We start from the raw sequence: 13,085 nt of genomic DNA, 5'->3' as shown, positions 1-13,085 counted from the left end.
TCCAGAGAGCAGTAGGTCTCTGAGGCTGTGGGTGCCCCTCCCAGAAGCCTTGTGGCTGAACCGGATCTGAGTTTCCTGGTTTCCATCTGGCATGGGGTAAGCAGACATCTTCCCCGCCTTCTTTCCCCAGGCTCCAGCCTCAGCCCCAAATCTCCATGGCAACTCCGGACACAATCCTGATCTGAAGAAGGATCTAGAGCACAAAGATCACTGTGAAGGGACCAGAGAGCTGGTGGACTTACCTCCCCTTGCTCCTCGTGTCCTGCCAGCCAGGTCCCCACAACCTGGTCTCCCCAAAGACCCCAAACCGAAGATTCTGCAGGTCTGCCCCACTGCTGGGCACAGCAGGGCCTGGATGAAGGCCTGTCTCCCGCGGCTGCCCCAAAGGCTGCTCCTGTTGGGGGCAGCTGCCCTGGCTGCATCTGCTCTGGAGACAGGTGAGCATGAGGGGCCTTGGCTCAGGCGGGCAGGAGATGTGGGTCCTACCACCCTTAGAGACTGTATTTCCTCAAGATGGGCTGGGACCCCTTGACTTGGAGGAGGTTGGGAACCCCTGTGCCTGGTCTTGCTTAGTACCCCCCCAAGTCCACCCCAAATCCCTCCGGAAGCCTGGAACTCCAAATCACCAGAAGCAGGGGTCTGGGGTGTGTGTGTGGCAGTGGGGGGGGGGGGGGGGGGCGGACAATGGACAACACCATGGGCTTTGAGGTCAGACACCCTGTGTTCACACTCTCACGCCTCTTCTCACATTTCCACCCCTGAGATCACTGTTTCACCTCTCAGTGTCTGCAGCAGTAAAATGGGAATAAGGGCCCCTTAAGGGACTTTTATTATTGTGCATATGAGATAAATGTGCGAGACACTTAGCGCCTGGCACATAGAAAACACTCAATTCACTCACTCTTGAAAACTCCCTCCTCTCCTGCGTGCCTCCGGGGCACGTCCTGGCTTTACTAGGTCCCCGCAGATTTGAGAAAATGCTCCCATATCCTGAGCCCTGCTGGTGAATTGCTTCCCCAAAGACCCACGTCCTGGCTGGTCCTCAAGACCCACTCATGCCCCTGCCATGCACCAGAAAAGCCACCTCCTCTTCTCTATCGTTGCAAAAACTCAGAGCTAGTTTGATTATTTACGCATTATCTCATTTAATCCTCACAACAACTCTGTACCAATGAGGATGTTTTGGGATGTAAGTAAACAGATACCAAACTAATGCCCTTAAAAGGACATTTATTATTTCACTCATGGGGCCATAGATAATTCCAGAAATGGTTAATTTAGCAGCTCAACCGTGTCAGTGATGCTGCAGAATTCTCATGACCTCATCTTTGCAAAAATGGCTGCTGCAGCGCTGGCCATTGCATTCTCAGTCAACCACTTTCACAAGCAGGAAGAAAGAGGGTCCTCATCACACAGCTCTCCCTTTTCTTTTCCTTTTTTTTCTTTTTTGAATGTTTATTTATTTCTGAGAGAAAGAGAGAGACAGAGCGAGAGTGGGGGCAGGGGCAGAGAGAGAGAGAGACGCAGAATCTGAAGCAGGCTCCAGGTTCCGAGCTGTCAGCACAGAGCCCAACGTGGGGGGTTCAAACCCACGAACCATGAGATCACGACCTGGGCCGAAGTCAGACGCTTAACCAACTGAGTCACCCAGGTGCCCCTTTTCTTTCTTCTTCTTTTTGTTTAATCCGAGAGGAAATCCTTTCTCAGGATCCCTCAGCAAACCTTCAATCTCATTGGCCAGAATCAGGTCACATACCAATCCCTAAACCCTGCAAATAGAATTAGGATCACAAAACCTGGTTTAGGCCAATGGCCAGGAAGGCTGGTACGTTGCTCCCTGGCAGCTGAGAGATACTAAGATTCTTCTAGCAAGGAGCAACAGGAAAAGTCTGTGTCTGCTCCCTCCTCCAATAAGATGCAAATTATAGCTAACATGGGTGACACTCAAATGCCAAGCACTGTCCTGAGCACCGAATGCTTACATGTCCACAGTCCTTTAGTTTCAACTGCAAACTATGAAAAGCTCTGAAAACTGAAATTCCTTCTTAACTAATTTACTGGGACTTCCTGACTTGAACCGACAGGGGGCTGTTTCTTGTCTTCATTTGCCCTGCTTAGGGTTATGTATCCCTACACGTGCTCTAGCAAATGCGTTTGATCATGGAGGTCAATATCCTGCATATACACCACCGTATCTTTCTAAACTCTGGAAAATTCTGAAATGAATCCTAGAGTTTTTGAATAAGAAATTGAGGGGGGCGCCTGGGTGGCTCAGCTGGTTAAACTCACATCATGATCTCACAGTTCCTGATTCCCAGCCCTGCGTCGTCGGGCTCTGCACTGACAGCTCGGAGCCTGGAGCCTGCTTCGGATTCTGTGTCTCCCTTTCTCTCTGCCCCTCCCCTGCTCGTGCTCTCTCTCTCAAAATAAACAAACTAAAAAAAAAAAAAAAAAAAAAAGAGCTTGAGGACCTGAATTTAATTATTTAATCCTTACAAAAATTCTGAGATTGCGCAATCATTCCATTTTACCGATGAGGAAACGGAAGTTCAGAGAGGGTGAGTGACTTACTTGGGGGTCACACAGCGGGCAGGGCTCAAAACCAGGTCGCGCGGTTCCCGAATCCGTGCTTTTCCCTGCAGCCGACCTGGTGGACCTCTGCGGGCAGACGTGGCAGGGGGACGGGCTGCTGCTGCGCTCGCACGCCGCCTCGCGCAGGTTCTACTTCGTGGCCCCGGACACCGACTGCGGGCTCTGGATGCGGGCGGCGGCCCCCGGCGACAGGATCCGCTTCCAGTTCCGCTTCTTCCTGGTCTACAGCTTGGCCGCGGCGCCGCGGGCGCCCCCGGGGCCTCCGGCGCCCAACACCTCCTCCCCGGAGCCCGCCGACCCGTGCGTCCCCGGGTCCTACCTGCAGTTCTACGAGGGCCCGCCGGGGGCGCCCCGGGCGCTGGGTGCCCCTCTCTGCGGCCTGACCATCCCCGCCCCGGTGGCGTCCTCCGGGCCCTTCCTGGGCCTCCGCCTGCTCACCAGAGGCCGCCAGCCCCGCGTGGACTTCGTGGGCGAAGTCACCTCTTTCCGGTTGGGTGGGTTGGGGCTGTGGGCCGGGACCCGGACCTCCAAGCTGGGGGCAGCTGAGGGCGGCGGGGGGGGGGGCTACCCGGGGCAGCACGCGCGGCGCTAGAAGATGAGGGCGGGGCCTAGGAGCAGGGCGGGGCCCAGGAGCAGGGCGGGGCCTAGGGGGTGGGGTGGGGAGGGGGACTGGCGGCTGGGCGTCAGTCTGCCCCGTAAGGGGGGCTCCAGACCCAAAGAGCCACCCCAGAAATCTGACTTCCAGGGACTTGTGCAGCAGACCTCCTACCATCCCCTGACACACACACACACACACACACACACACACACACACACACACTGACCGCTCACAATTCTCACTCCCACAGGGCTCCCATACTCTCCCACATCCCACACCTCACACCCACACTCCCATACCCTGCACACGCATTCACTTGACCCACACGCATACGCCTTACGCCCAACACCCACACTCACACACCCTGCACACTCACAACATTCACACGACCCCCACCCCTCACGCCCAACACCCACATTCTCACTCATTGTACGTGTGCATATAACCCACAACTTTGCACTCGTTTACACACCTCACCCACCCACGTGCCTCACATGCTGCACACTCACACATGTGGTTCCCCTCATACACACCTCACACACACAGTACCACTTTGCACGCTTAGATATGACTCACTCACACGCTCTCAAGTTCACACGAGGCTCCTGTGTCCTGGGTCAGCGCTTCAGATGATTGCAGAGGGGCCGAGTTAGGACTCTCGTGACTGAGTGACAGCCGCTTAAGCAAGGAAAGGGAACTGATCTTAATTAATAGTAATTTGTTAAGCATTGCCTTTGCCCCTTGCGTGCCAGATCTCTTTCTCCCGGCAACACCATGCCCGTCTTCTTGTCCTCATGTTTATGGATGGGAAACGGGCCCGGGGAAGTTAAGGCAAGTGCCCAGGTCTCCCTGCTCACACACGGAGCGGTGGGGCTTTATGGCTAGAGTACGTCCTCTTGCTCAAACTGAATTCAAGACCTTAGTCCCGACAGGCCGCTTCGGATCGGAGACACTCACTTACGTCGCAGCAGAGGCTGTGTCCAGTGATGGTGAGCAGGTGAATTGCCAAAACTCAGGATTCCAAAACCACAGAGAAGCTTTACTGCCAATTCTGGCAAAATATCCAGGCTGGAGGATTGATTGATTTTCAAAGGTTTTTTGTTTTTTGTTTCTTAGTTTATTTATTTATTTATTTTGAGAGACAGAGAGACAGAGAGACAGAGAGACAGAGACAGAGAATCCCAAGCAGGCTCTGCGCTGTCAGTACAGAGCCTGACGGGGGGCTCGAACTCACACACCATGAGATCATGACCCGAGCCCAAACCAAGAGTCAGTGAGCCACCCAGATGCCCCCAGGTTGGAGGATGAAACATGGGATGTGAGCGCTTTGAGTAAAGAGTGTGGCGGTCTCTGAGGGCCTGTGCAGGTTCACCGAGAACTTGACCTCTGTGTGCTAGGCCCTGGAGGGCCTGTAACACCGAGCTGGTCGGGGGGTATCCCCAGGCCCACCTCCTTCTTCCCTGGCCTTATGCCTGGTCTGATTTTGGATTTTAAATTCTCTCTCTCTTCCCCATTAGAGTTTCTGGCTCTGGGAGGAACTATATGAAATTTGCACTCTGGTTTTTTTTAATGTTCATTTATTTCTGAGAGAGAGAGTGGGGGTGGGGACAGAGAGAGGGGGACAGAGAATCTGAAACAGGCTCTGTGCTGACAACAAAGAGCCCGATGCAGGGCTTGAACTCATGAGCCTTGAGATCATGACTTGAGCCGAAGTTGGACGCGCTGAAATTTGTACTCTAAATCCTCAGGGACAAGACCGGTGGTGCCTGGGGTCCCCTTTCTGGCTCCTGTAGACTGTAGCATGCCCAGGGGCCTATGACGTTTTGTAAACAGCAGTCACTGGCTGGTTGAGAATTAACCTCTCACTTCTCCCTTTCTCCCTGTGACCTTGCCTTCTTGCAAAATGCAACTGTCAGCCAAGGACCCAGGAATGTTGCCGCTGCTCATTGGACTCCCAAAAGCAGGTGGCAGTGGTGAAGCCTTATCACAGCTTTGGCTTCCTTAGATCAGTCTTGTCATCTGAATGAAGAAAGGCTCATTGCACATCTTCAGGCCACACATGCAGTCCCAGTCACTCACGCCTGCAGGCACACCCTATCGGGTTCATGCATACACTCTTACACTGACACTCACCCATACACAACCGCACTATTTGTGTTTTCTTTTATATTCACTCTTACATCTACTATCTATCTATATATTATTCACCATTTGTAGATGAAAAAAGCCCAACTCAACTTTGTTTAGCCTAAGGAGAATGGTGGGGGGGCTATAACCAGGATATTAAGGCGTTGGTTCAGGTGTAGCTGGATCCAGCAGTTTAAGTAATGGCACCTGGGTTCGGTCTCTTCTCTGTCTTTGCCTTGTGGGAGTCTGTTTGGCCTCCATCTCAGGCAGCTTCTCTTTGTTTTTTTTTTTTTTTTTTTTTAATTTTTTTTTCAACGTTTTTATTTATTTTTGGGACAGAGAGAGACAGAGCATGAACGGGGGAGGGGCAGAGAGAGAGGGAGACACAGAATCGGAAACAGGCTCCAGGCTCTGAGCCATCAGCCCAGAGCCCGATGCGGGGCTCGAACTCACGGACCGCGAGATCGTGACCTGGCTGAAGTCGGACGCTTAACCGACTGCGCCACCCAGGTGCCCCAGGCAGCTTCTCTTTGTACATGGCAGCAAGATGACCCTGTAGCTCCAAGTCCATGGTCACCATTACAGCTCTAACTTCAATGAAATAGCGAGCATCTTTTCTTAATGGTTCTAGCAAAAGTTCCAGGGCCAAATCGGATTAGTCGTGTGAATCATGTGTCCATTCCCATGGCCAGGAAATGGAATGCTCTGATTCCCACGCCCATCCCTGAGCCGTGGTGCTGGTCAGTCCCACCTGAACCAGCTTTTCTCCACAAAATGGGATGCTGGGTGAGCCAACCTCTCTGCACACCCCATGCATCGAACCATACAATTCATCCCCATACATACACGTTTGCCGGGACGACGCAGGCTATGTGCACTCACATGTGCAGACACATCTGCACACCCTCTGTGTCCCACAGTGTTTATGAGCATGGGACGGAGTTCCTACTCTGCTACTTAGATACGGGCTGTGTCGCCTCGGTCACATGACCTAGCCTCCCTGGGCCTCTCTTCTCATTCCTAAAATGGGGTTCATAACAGTGTTTCTCCCACGGGGTTATTGTGAAAAGCTGATGGGCTGGGGTGTGAGTGGGGTACTTAGAACCACGCCCGCCATGCAATGGGGACTCGATAAATGTTAGCCGTCGGCATCGTCCCTGTGACCGGACGCCTGTCTCCCATGAAACGCCCACCCATGCTCTCTCCTGCTCGAAGCTCCCACGTCCCCTCACTGCAGGGCTGCACATCCCTTTGAGTCATGGGCTGCCTCAGGGTCCTCACCTCCTGCCTCCCCTCTTGGCCCCAGGATCCTGTGGTGCCTACTTCCGCTGTCGGACCGGCAGGTGCATCCCGTGGAGCCTGGTGTGCGATCGCTGGGGTGTGGACAACTGTGGCGATGGTAGTGACCAGGCATCCTGGCCACCGGCCGACTGCAGAGGTCAGTCATGGGTGCGGCCCAGGCCCCACTGACAGCTAGGAGGGGAGCGGGGCTGACTGCCCTTCCCTGGGGCAGGGCATCAGCGGGGAGGTGGGAGGCAGGGGCATGGCAGGAGAGAATAAGGTGAAGCACAGTAGTGAGGAATCTGTGTAGACGGGACGACCTGAGGATCAGAGCAAGCGAGGGCCGGAATGATGCTGGAGAGGATCTAATTCAGCTGCTTCCAAAACCCAGCTGCTTAGTGGTGGAAGCTTCTCCTAAGTGTAATTTCGCACAGAGGCCCAAGCCTCAAAAGGAGAGATGCTCTATTTAACTGGACATGGAGGCCCAGGCCCTGGCTGACTGATGTTTCACCAAGGGACCTGAGTTGGACCTTCAAGACTTACTTTGGAAACCACGGATCCAGTCTGACTCACACATTTTATGTATGGGGAAACTGAGGCCTGGGGAGGAGAAATGACTCGCCCAAAGTCATAGAGTCAGGGAGTAACATAACCAGGAATGAGCTCTGTAGACAGAGCGGGGACCAAAATAGATCACTCAGGAAGATCCTTCCTGCAAATCTAAGATGCCGCCTCCTGCAAACAGGGCTGGCATGTCCCGTTGAACAGGTTGTTTACTGCAAAATGCCACTTAGCTGAAGGGTGAAGGCCAGCTTCCCAGGACCCCACGCACTTACCTGCCAGGCCACTCCTCAGTCTACTTTGCAGGTTCACCATTATCTGCCTGACACTCTGTGCTTTGTGCCCGAGGCCCCATTCCTATACCCTCCTTTCCTCCAGCCTCTCCATGCCCATTCCTCTGGTGCTCTCCTTTATGTGACATTGCCATCTGGACTCATCTTTGAACTCTAGTGACACACCGACCTCCCTACTCAATCTCTCCATGTGGCTGTGTAGGTGGCATCTCAAACTTAACTTGCCCCAAACTGAACACCTGATGCACAGCCCTCCCCCATCCTGCTCTTCACCGACGTCCCCTGCTCACCAAAACTGCTGTCACCTTCCCTCCTTTCCTCTCAGCCCATAGCCAAGCCATCCACATCATCAGAATGTGATGTTCTGCTCGGGATGAGACTGGAGTTATGGGTCACTGGCAGGAAGACCCCGGGCCAAGTGTCCTGTTCATCACCCCGTATCCAAAGCACATACTGCCAGCACCAGGTGGTGTTTGTAAGGTTTCTCCACTGTTACCTTTGCTGCCTTCCCTCTCTGTAGTGTCCTCTTTGGAAGAAGTCACCCCGTGGGTCGCACACCTTGGAGTGGGGAGTGAACTCCCCGCCAGAGGGGCCTTTGAAAACAGCCCACGTTACTCCAGCGCTCAGAACCCTCCACACGCCTCATCTGTCAGCAGAAGCAAAGCCCTGCAAAGCCCACAGTCGCTGTTCCTTTTGTCCTGAGGCTCCTCTGGCCCTTCCCCACCTCCCTTTTCCTTCCTCCCCGCCTCCAAGCCACCCCCGGTTCCCTTCCTGTCCTGCCTTCTGGCCTGGGCTGAGCTGTCACTGCCCTGAGCCTTGTTTTCGGGGGTTTACCTTGGCCTCCTGTGGGTTTCTACTTAAGTATTTTAGTGAGTTCCTTCCTGGCCCCTTTATTTAACATAGCACCCTCTGTCCACCGACAGGTGAATGGATGAATACAATAGGACATGTCTGCACAACGGAGTATTCTTCTGTCCTAAAAAGGAAGGAGATTCAGACACATGCACGAACATACAACACAGGAATGAACCTTGAGGACACTTGTGAAATGAAATAAGCCCATGTGAAAGGATAAATACCAGGATTCCACTTACACGAGGCACCCTGAGTAGCCAGATTGTACACGCAGAAAGAATGGTGGTTGTCAGGGGCTGGAGGGAGGGGGATGGGGAGTCAGCGTTCCCGTGGGGACAGAGTTGCAGTTTTGCACCGTCTGGAGATGGTGGTGATGGTCGGACAACCATGTGAATGTGCTAACGCCACTGAACTGTATGCTTAAAAATGGCTAAAATGGTTCATTGTGGTATATATTTCACCACAGTGAAAAAGGAAAGAACGCTGACCCTAGCCAACCTGCCCTGTCCCTTTTCCCTCTTACTGTCTCCACAGCACCTCTCCATGTGACATGACAGAATTTGTGTTCCGTCTCGGCACCCTAAACCGGGTTTGTCCATTTCACACACTGCCGGTTCCTCCTGTCCCCAGGGCAACGCCTGGGGGGCAGTAGATGCTCAAGAAATAGTAGTCAAATGAGTGGAAGAATGGCCCTCTCTCTGCCTCAGTTTCCTTATCCGTAACATGGGGATGATAAACCTAAGGTCTCAGAATTGTCATGAACCAAGTGAAATACTTCAGGTAAAGAGCTCAGCGCCTAGTACAGCGCTTGGTGCCCAGAAAATGCTCAAAAAAATTTTTTTTAACATTTATTCATATTTGAGAGACAGAGAGAGAACATGAGTGGGGGAAGGGCAGAGAGAGAGGGAGATATAGAATCCAAAGCAGGCCCCAGGCTCTGAGCTGTCAGCACAGAGCCCTATGTGGGGCTCAAACTCACGGACTGAGAGATCATGACCTGAGCCAAAGTCAGCAGCTTAACCGACTGAGCCACTTGAGCTCCCTGATACACCCTCTTTCTTGGGAAGTGGCTCCATCCGTCAACCCCAGGCGCTGGAGCTCCAGTCCTCCCCTATCACTGCTCTGTGATCTAGACAAGCTACTTAACCTGTCTGTGCACTTCCCCTATCTGTAAAATGGAAATACTAATAGTAACGAGAGGTTTAGGGAGGATTCAGTGAGACCAAGTCGAGTCCTCAAAAGTTCTCTGTTACTCTATCATTTCCCGCTGCAGGTCCCTCTCTGGTGCCCAGCCAGGCGAGGGTTACAGATGGCCATACCTCCCAGCCCCTGACGCCCTCCCCAGCTCTCAGGTCTGCAGGCCCCCTCCAGATGGCGGCCGAGAGGAGCCCCCTGGCAGGCCGGGCCCTCGAAGAGGGGGATACAGCAGCTCCTCCGGGAGGTATGCAGCTCTTGGTTCCCACCTGATCCCATTCCTCCCACCAATGTCACACTTGTCCCTCTCTAGGTGACAGGGATAGGGCAGCAGGCCCAGGCTGAAGCCTGAGTGGACTCTCCCTTTCCTTCTGCAGGTCCCCGGCTCCGGGGCGTGGCACCGGTCCCTTCGCTGGTCCTAGCCTCCACTGGCCTCCTTGTGGGCCTCGCCTGGTGCTGCTGCTTCTCCAGCTGGCTGGCCTGGCGGGCTGGTGCCCGTGGCCTCTGTCCCAGCTGCACCATCTGTCACACGTGTCCTGGCCAGGTGGCTCCTGGGGGGCCGCAGCCGAGCAGGCCGACCTTCCAGGGGCAGGGAGGACGTCCCTAGAGGCTGTGGCTTCAGAGAAAAGAGAGCCGGCTCTGGGGTCAGACAGACCTAGGGTTCTACCCCATCCCCAGGAGGGCCGTCTGACCTTGGGCAGGTTGCCTAACCCTCAGACTCAGGCTGCTCCTCTGGAAAACGGGAGGATTCCTGCCTCACATGGTTGTTGTGAGGAGCTATCGGCGGGCCCTCTGCTGGATCCGTGAAGGGCAAGGAGCAGGGGGGCCTCACTCCCCTGAAGCCGCTTCGCTCCACTCCCAGACCTCACCTGCCCGGCTTTGCCCCACCCCGGCCCACCCTCGGGTGCCACCGAGTCAAGCCCTAGTCAGAGGCGCAGCAGACCGCTCTGGCGGGGATAGCACCGTTTATTAAGAAAGGTCAAGACACAGACCACAGGAGGGTCCCTTCTAGGACACAGAGGCCAGGTGTCCTGACCCCACATCTGTGGACTGCTGGAGGGGAGGGCACGTGCTCCCATTTGGGCCCTCAGGCCTCCACAGACGGGGCAGGGCTGTCGTGTCCCCTTCTTGTCCCTCCCAGCCATGAGTCCCGGCATCCCCCACACAAGGCACTAAGCCTTTTCAACCACCGATGCCCTCCTCCCCCCATGTCCCCTGGGCCTTCACTTCCAGATCAGTGGGGGGATGTGGCCTGCTGTGGGCGGGGAGACCCTCTCAGTGCTGGGTTCTGCCCATAGCAGCTCCTGGTGAGAGTTGGGGTGGACTTTCCCTTGCAGCCCCTGAGGGCGGGGGCCCTGGGCAGGTGTTGGGTGTTGGGGGCGGGGGGGGGGGGGGGGCGTCCAGGAGGACTTGGTGGGAGGGGGAGGCTGCCGGGGCAGGTGGCCCGGCTGGCCAGGAGGAGGTGGAGGGGGCTGAGACACGGGCCGGCAGGGGGTGGGGTTGCCTGCCCAGGAGTGAGCTGCCTTTTGTTCCACAGTTGGCACTAAAGAGCTTTCCCCGCCCGGAGGCGGGTGGCAAAGGCAATTGCGATGCCCCCCGCCCCAGGCAGCTGGTGAGGCACCAGCTGGAGGCCGCGGTTGGCTCTTGTAGGACTGGGGGGCTGCCCGAGGGCTGCAGAACTGGACGGCCTGGCTCTACTTGGGGGCGGGGCTCTATTGGTGGTGACAGTTCTGAGCCCAACCGGCCACGGTGTCTGACCCCAAGTCCTGGTGGTCCTCTGAGGCACCAGCTCCCATCCAACCTGCCCTACCTGCCAGCCTGCGGCTCTGCCCAGGTGTGTTTGTGCGTGGGGGGTGGTGTGCCCACCCTCCAGGCCGGCCCAGGGCAATAGCAGCAAAGCGTGGCATTGCCTCAGTTCCTTACAAAATATTCATAATAATAATATTAATAACAATATACTCGACGTCGTGGGGCTGGGATGCTGCCCGGGAGTCCGTGTGGGGCGGGCGGCTGCCTACGAGGGGCAGGGGCGCGTGCTGGCCCCCGCCTGGGCGCGGTGCTCCAGGTCCAGCGGCTGTGGGGGCGGGGCGCCAGGCCGGGCAGAGTGCAGCACCAGGTTCTTGATACAGCCGGTGATGCCCGTGGAGAACCTGCCCCCGGTCAGCGTGCTCACGTCGGGAGCTCCACCTTCGGGGATGAGAGGCGACGGGGCTTGTCAGCTCCGGGAGCCCGGCGGGGGGGGGAAGGCTGCAGGCTCTAGCTCTGCAGGAGCCCTATTCCCTCCCTGGCCCTGAGCAGGGTGCCCTAGGCCTCGCCCAGCCCGGACTTACCGATGTAGATGCTGCCCTTGGTGTTGACGGCCACGTTAGGGCCTGGGGACTGGCCACTGACCAGCTCCTCGCCGTCCACCTGGATGGAGCCTCTCCGGCCCTCTCTGTGGTGAACGGGGGGCAGGCTCCTCATCACCAGTTCCAAGTCCCCTCCCTGCCTGCCCCCTGCTCAGAGCTCTTTCCTTTCCGCACTGGATGAGATCCGGCCCCACAAACACAGCTTCCCAGCACCCCACCCGGCTTTCATTCATCCCTTAGGGTGCTTGCCTGCCACCCCCCGGGGAGTCCCGTCCTGCCCTGGAAGTTTGTTCCGGCTCACGGGCCCTCCCCCGACCCTGGCTTCAAGTTCTGTCTCCCAGAGCTCAAAGCTTGCCTCCCTGCACACGGTGGGCGGTGTCCCGTCCCAGTCTAGAACCCCGCGCCCCTCACCCTCGTGCCCAGGTGGACTCCCTTACCGCAGTGCCGTCACCCGATGCCACTCGCCATCATTGATGGGGTCCTCAGAGACAAGGCGGGCCTCCCCGCTGCCCAGCTGGTAGCTGTGGTCACACAGGCCCAAGACAGTGTGAGCTGGGGCAGGCGGTGGTGGTGTGTGTGGCTGGGGTGCCGTGGGCCGCAGCTTCTCGTGGGAGGAGCCGTAGCACTGAGCAGAGGGTCACTGAGGGGGTGAGGGAGGCCAGGGAGGGGGAGGAAGGGCCAGGTGCCCGCACCCACCTGAAGACAAGGTGCCCGTCCTGAAGCCCGAGACTGATGAAGTCCTTGCCGCGGCCGGCCTCTCCCACATCCTGCCCGGGAAGCACAGGGTCACTGGGGTTCCCAGCCTGGAGAGCCAAGGCCCCTGACGGCAGTGGCCTTCACCCTCCTCCTCTCACGGCCCTGCCCACCAGGAGGCTGAGAACCCTGTGACCCCGGGCCAGATGCGCACACTCACCACGCCCTGCCAGAGCAGGAGGCCATTGGCCGTGCTCGTCCGAACCTCCAGCTCGATGGTCTCTGGCACCTCGGGCAGGCTGGGTGTGGAGACGCGGGTGAGGGGGAAGTCCCAGATTCCTGTTCCCCTCCCTGGACCCACAGGCTCCCCTAACACCCATCTCACCTCCTGGAGAAAACACGGCCGGGGAGAGCTAGGAAGCCGTCATCGTGGAAATAGGCTCCGTACTGCCCAGGGGCATCTGCGGGACAACGTGGGGCTGGTGAGACACCTGCCGGCCTGCGTGGAGCGGCCACCGACCACATGGGCTCCAGGACCCCCAC

The 13,085-nt window shown here is 56.7% G+C and overlaps 2 protein-coding genes across 7 annotated transcripts in view; one reads left to right on the top strand and one right to left on the bottom strand.

Moving 5' to 3' along the window:
- The first annotated feature begins 232 nt into the window (after positions 1–232).
- LDLRAD2 (low density lipoprotein receptor class A domain containing 2) lies at positions 233–10,427 on the top strand. The gene is made up of 6 exons (XM_047868898.1): positions 233–437; positions 2,643–3,086; positions 6,624–6,755; positions 9,581–9,748; positions 9,879–9,992; positions 10,279–10,427. The coding sequence occupies exons 1-6, from the start codon at positions 356–358 to the stop codon at positions 10,425–10,427; spliced, it is 1,089 nt and encodes a 362-aa protein (XP_047724854.1). The 5' UTR covers positions 233–355.
- A 22-nt stretch (positions 10,428–10,449) lies between these two features.
- HSPG2 (heparan sulfate proteoglycan 2) overlaps positions 10,450–13,085 on the bottom strand; it is a 100,938-nt gene continuing 98,302 nt past the window's right edge. For all 6 annotated transcript variants that reach the window (XM_047869290.1, XM_047869291.1, XM_047869292.1 and 3 more), the window contains 6 exons: positions 12,928–13,003; positions 12,763–12,841; positions 12,546–12,616; positions 12,287–12,370; positions 11,832–11,935; positions 10,450–11,688 (listed from right to left, as the gene is read on the bottom strand). In XM_047869290.1, the coding sequence (XP_047725246.1) occupies positions 11,516–11,688; positions 11,832–11,935; positions 12,287–12,370; positions 12,546–12,616; positions 12,763–12,841; positions 12,928–13,003 (587 nt within the window). In that variant the 3' untranslated portion in view covers positions 10,450–11,515. The remainder of the gene's footprint in view (positions 11,689–11,831; positions 11,936–12,286; positions 12,371–12,545; positions 12,617–12,762; positions 12,842–12,927; positions 13,004–13,085) is intronic.

The sequence above is a fragment of the Prionailurus viverrinus genome, chromosome C1 (genome assembly GCF_022837055.1).
Source record: "Prionailurus viverrinus isolate Anna chromosome C1, UM_Priviv_1.0, whole genome shotgun sequence".
NCBI classification, from domain to species: Eukaryota; Metazoa; Chordata; class Mammalia; order Carnivora; family Felidae; genus Prionailurus; species Prionailurus viverrinus.
Note: the sequence above shows the minus strand (reverse complement) of the source record. Positions and strands in the feature narration are given on the sequence as shown.

What these genes read in the sequence shown, in the direction of transcription:
- LDLRAD2 (XM_047868898.1), top strand. Translation starts at nt 356, where the DNA reads ATGAAGGCCTGTCTCCCGCGGCTGCCCCAAAGGCTGCTCCTGTTGGGG. An exon ending in TGCATCTGCTCTGGAGACAG is followed by an intron (nt 438 to 2,642) that starts GTGAGCATGAGG and finishes TTTTCCCTGCAG; the next exon opens with CCGACCTGGTGGACCTCTGC. An exon ending in CTGGCTGGCCTGGCGGGCTG is followed by an intron (nt 9,993 to 10,278) that starts GTGCCCGTGGCC and finishes TGTTGTGAGGAG; the next exon opens with CTATCGGCGGGCCCTCTGCT.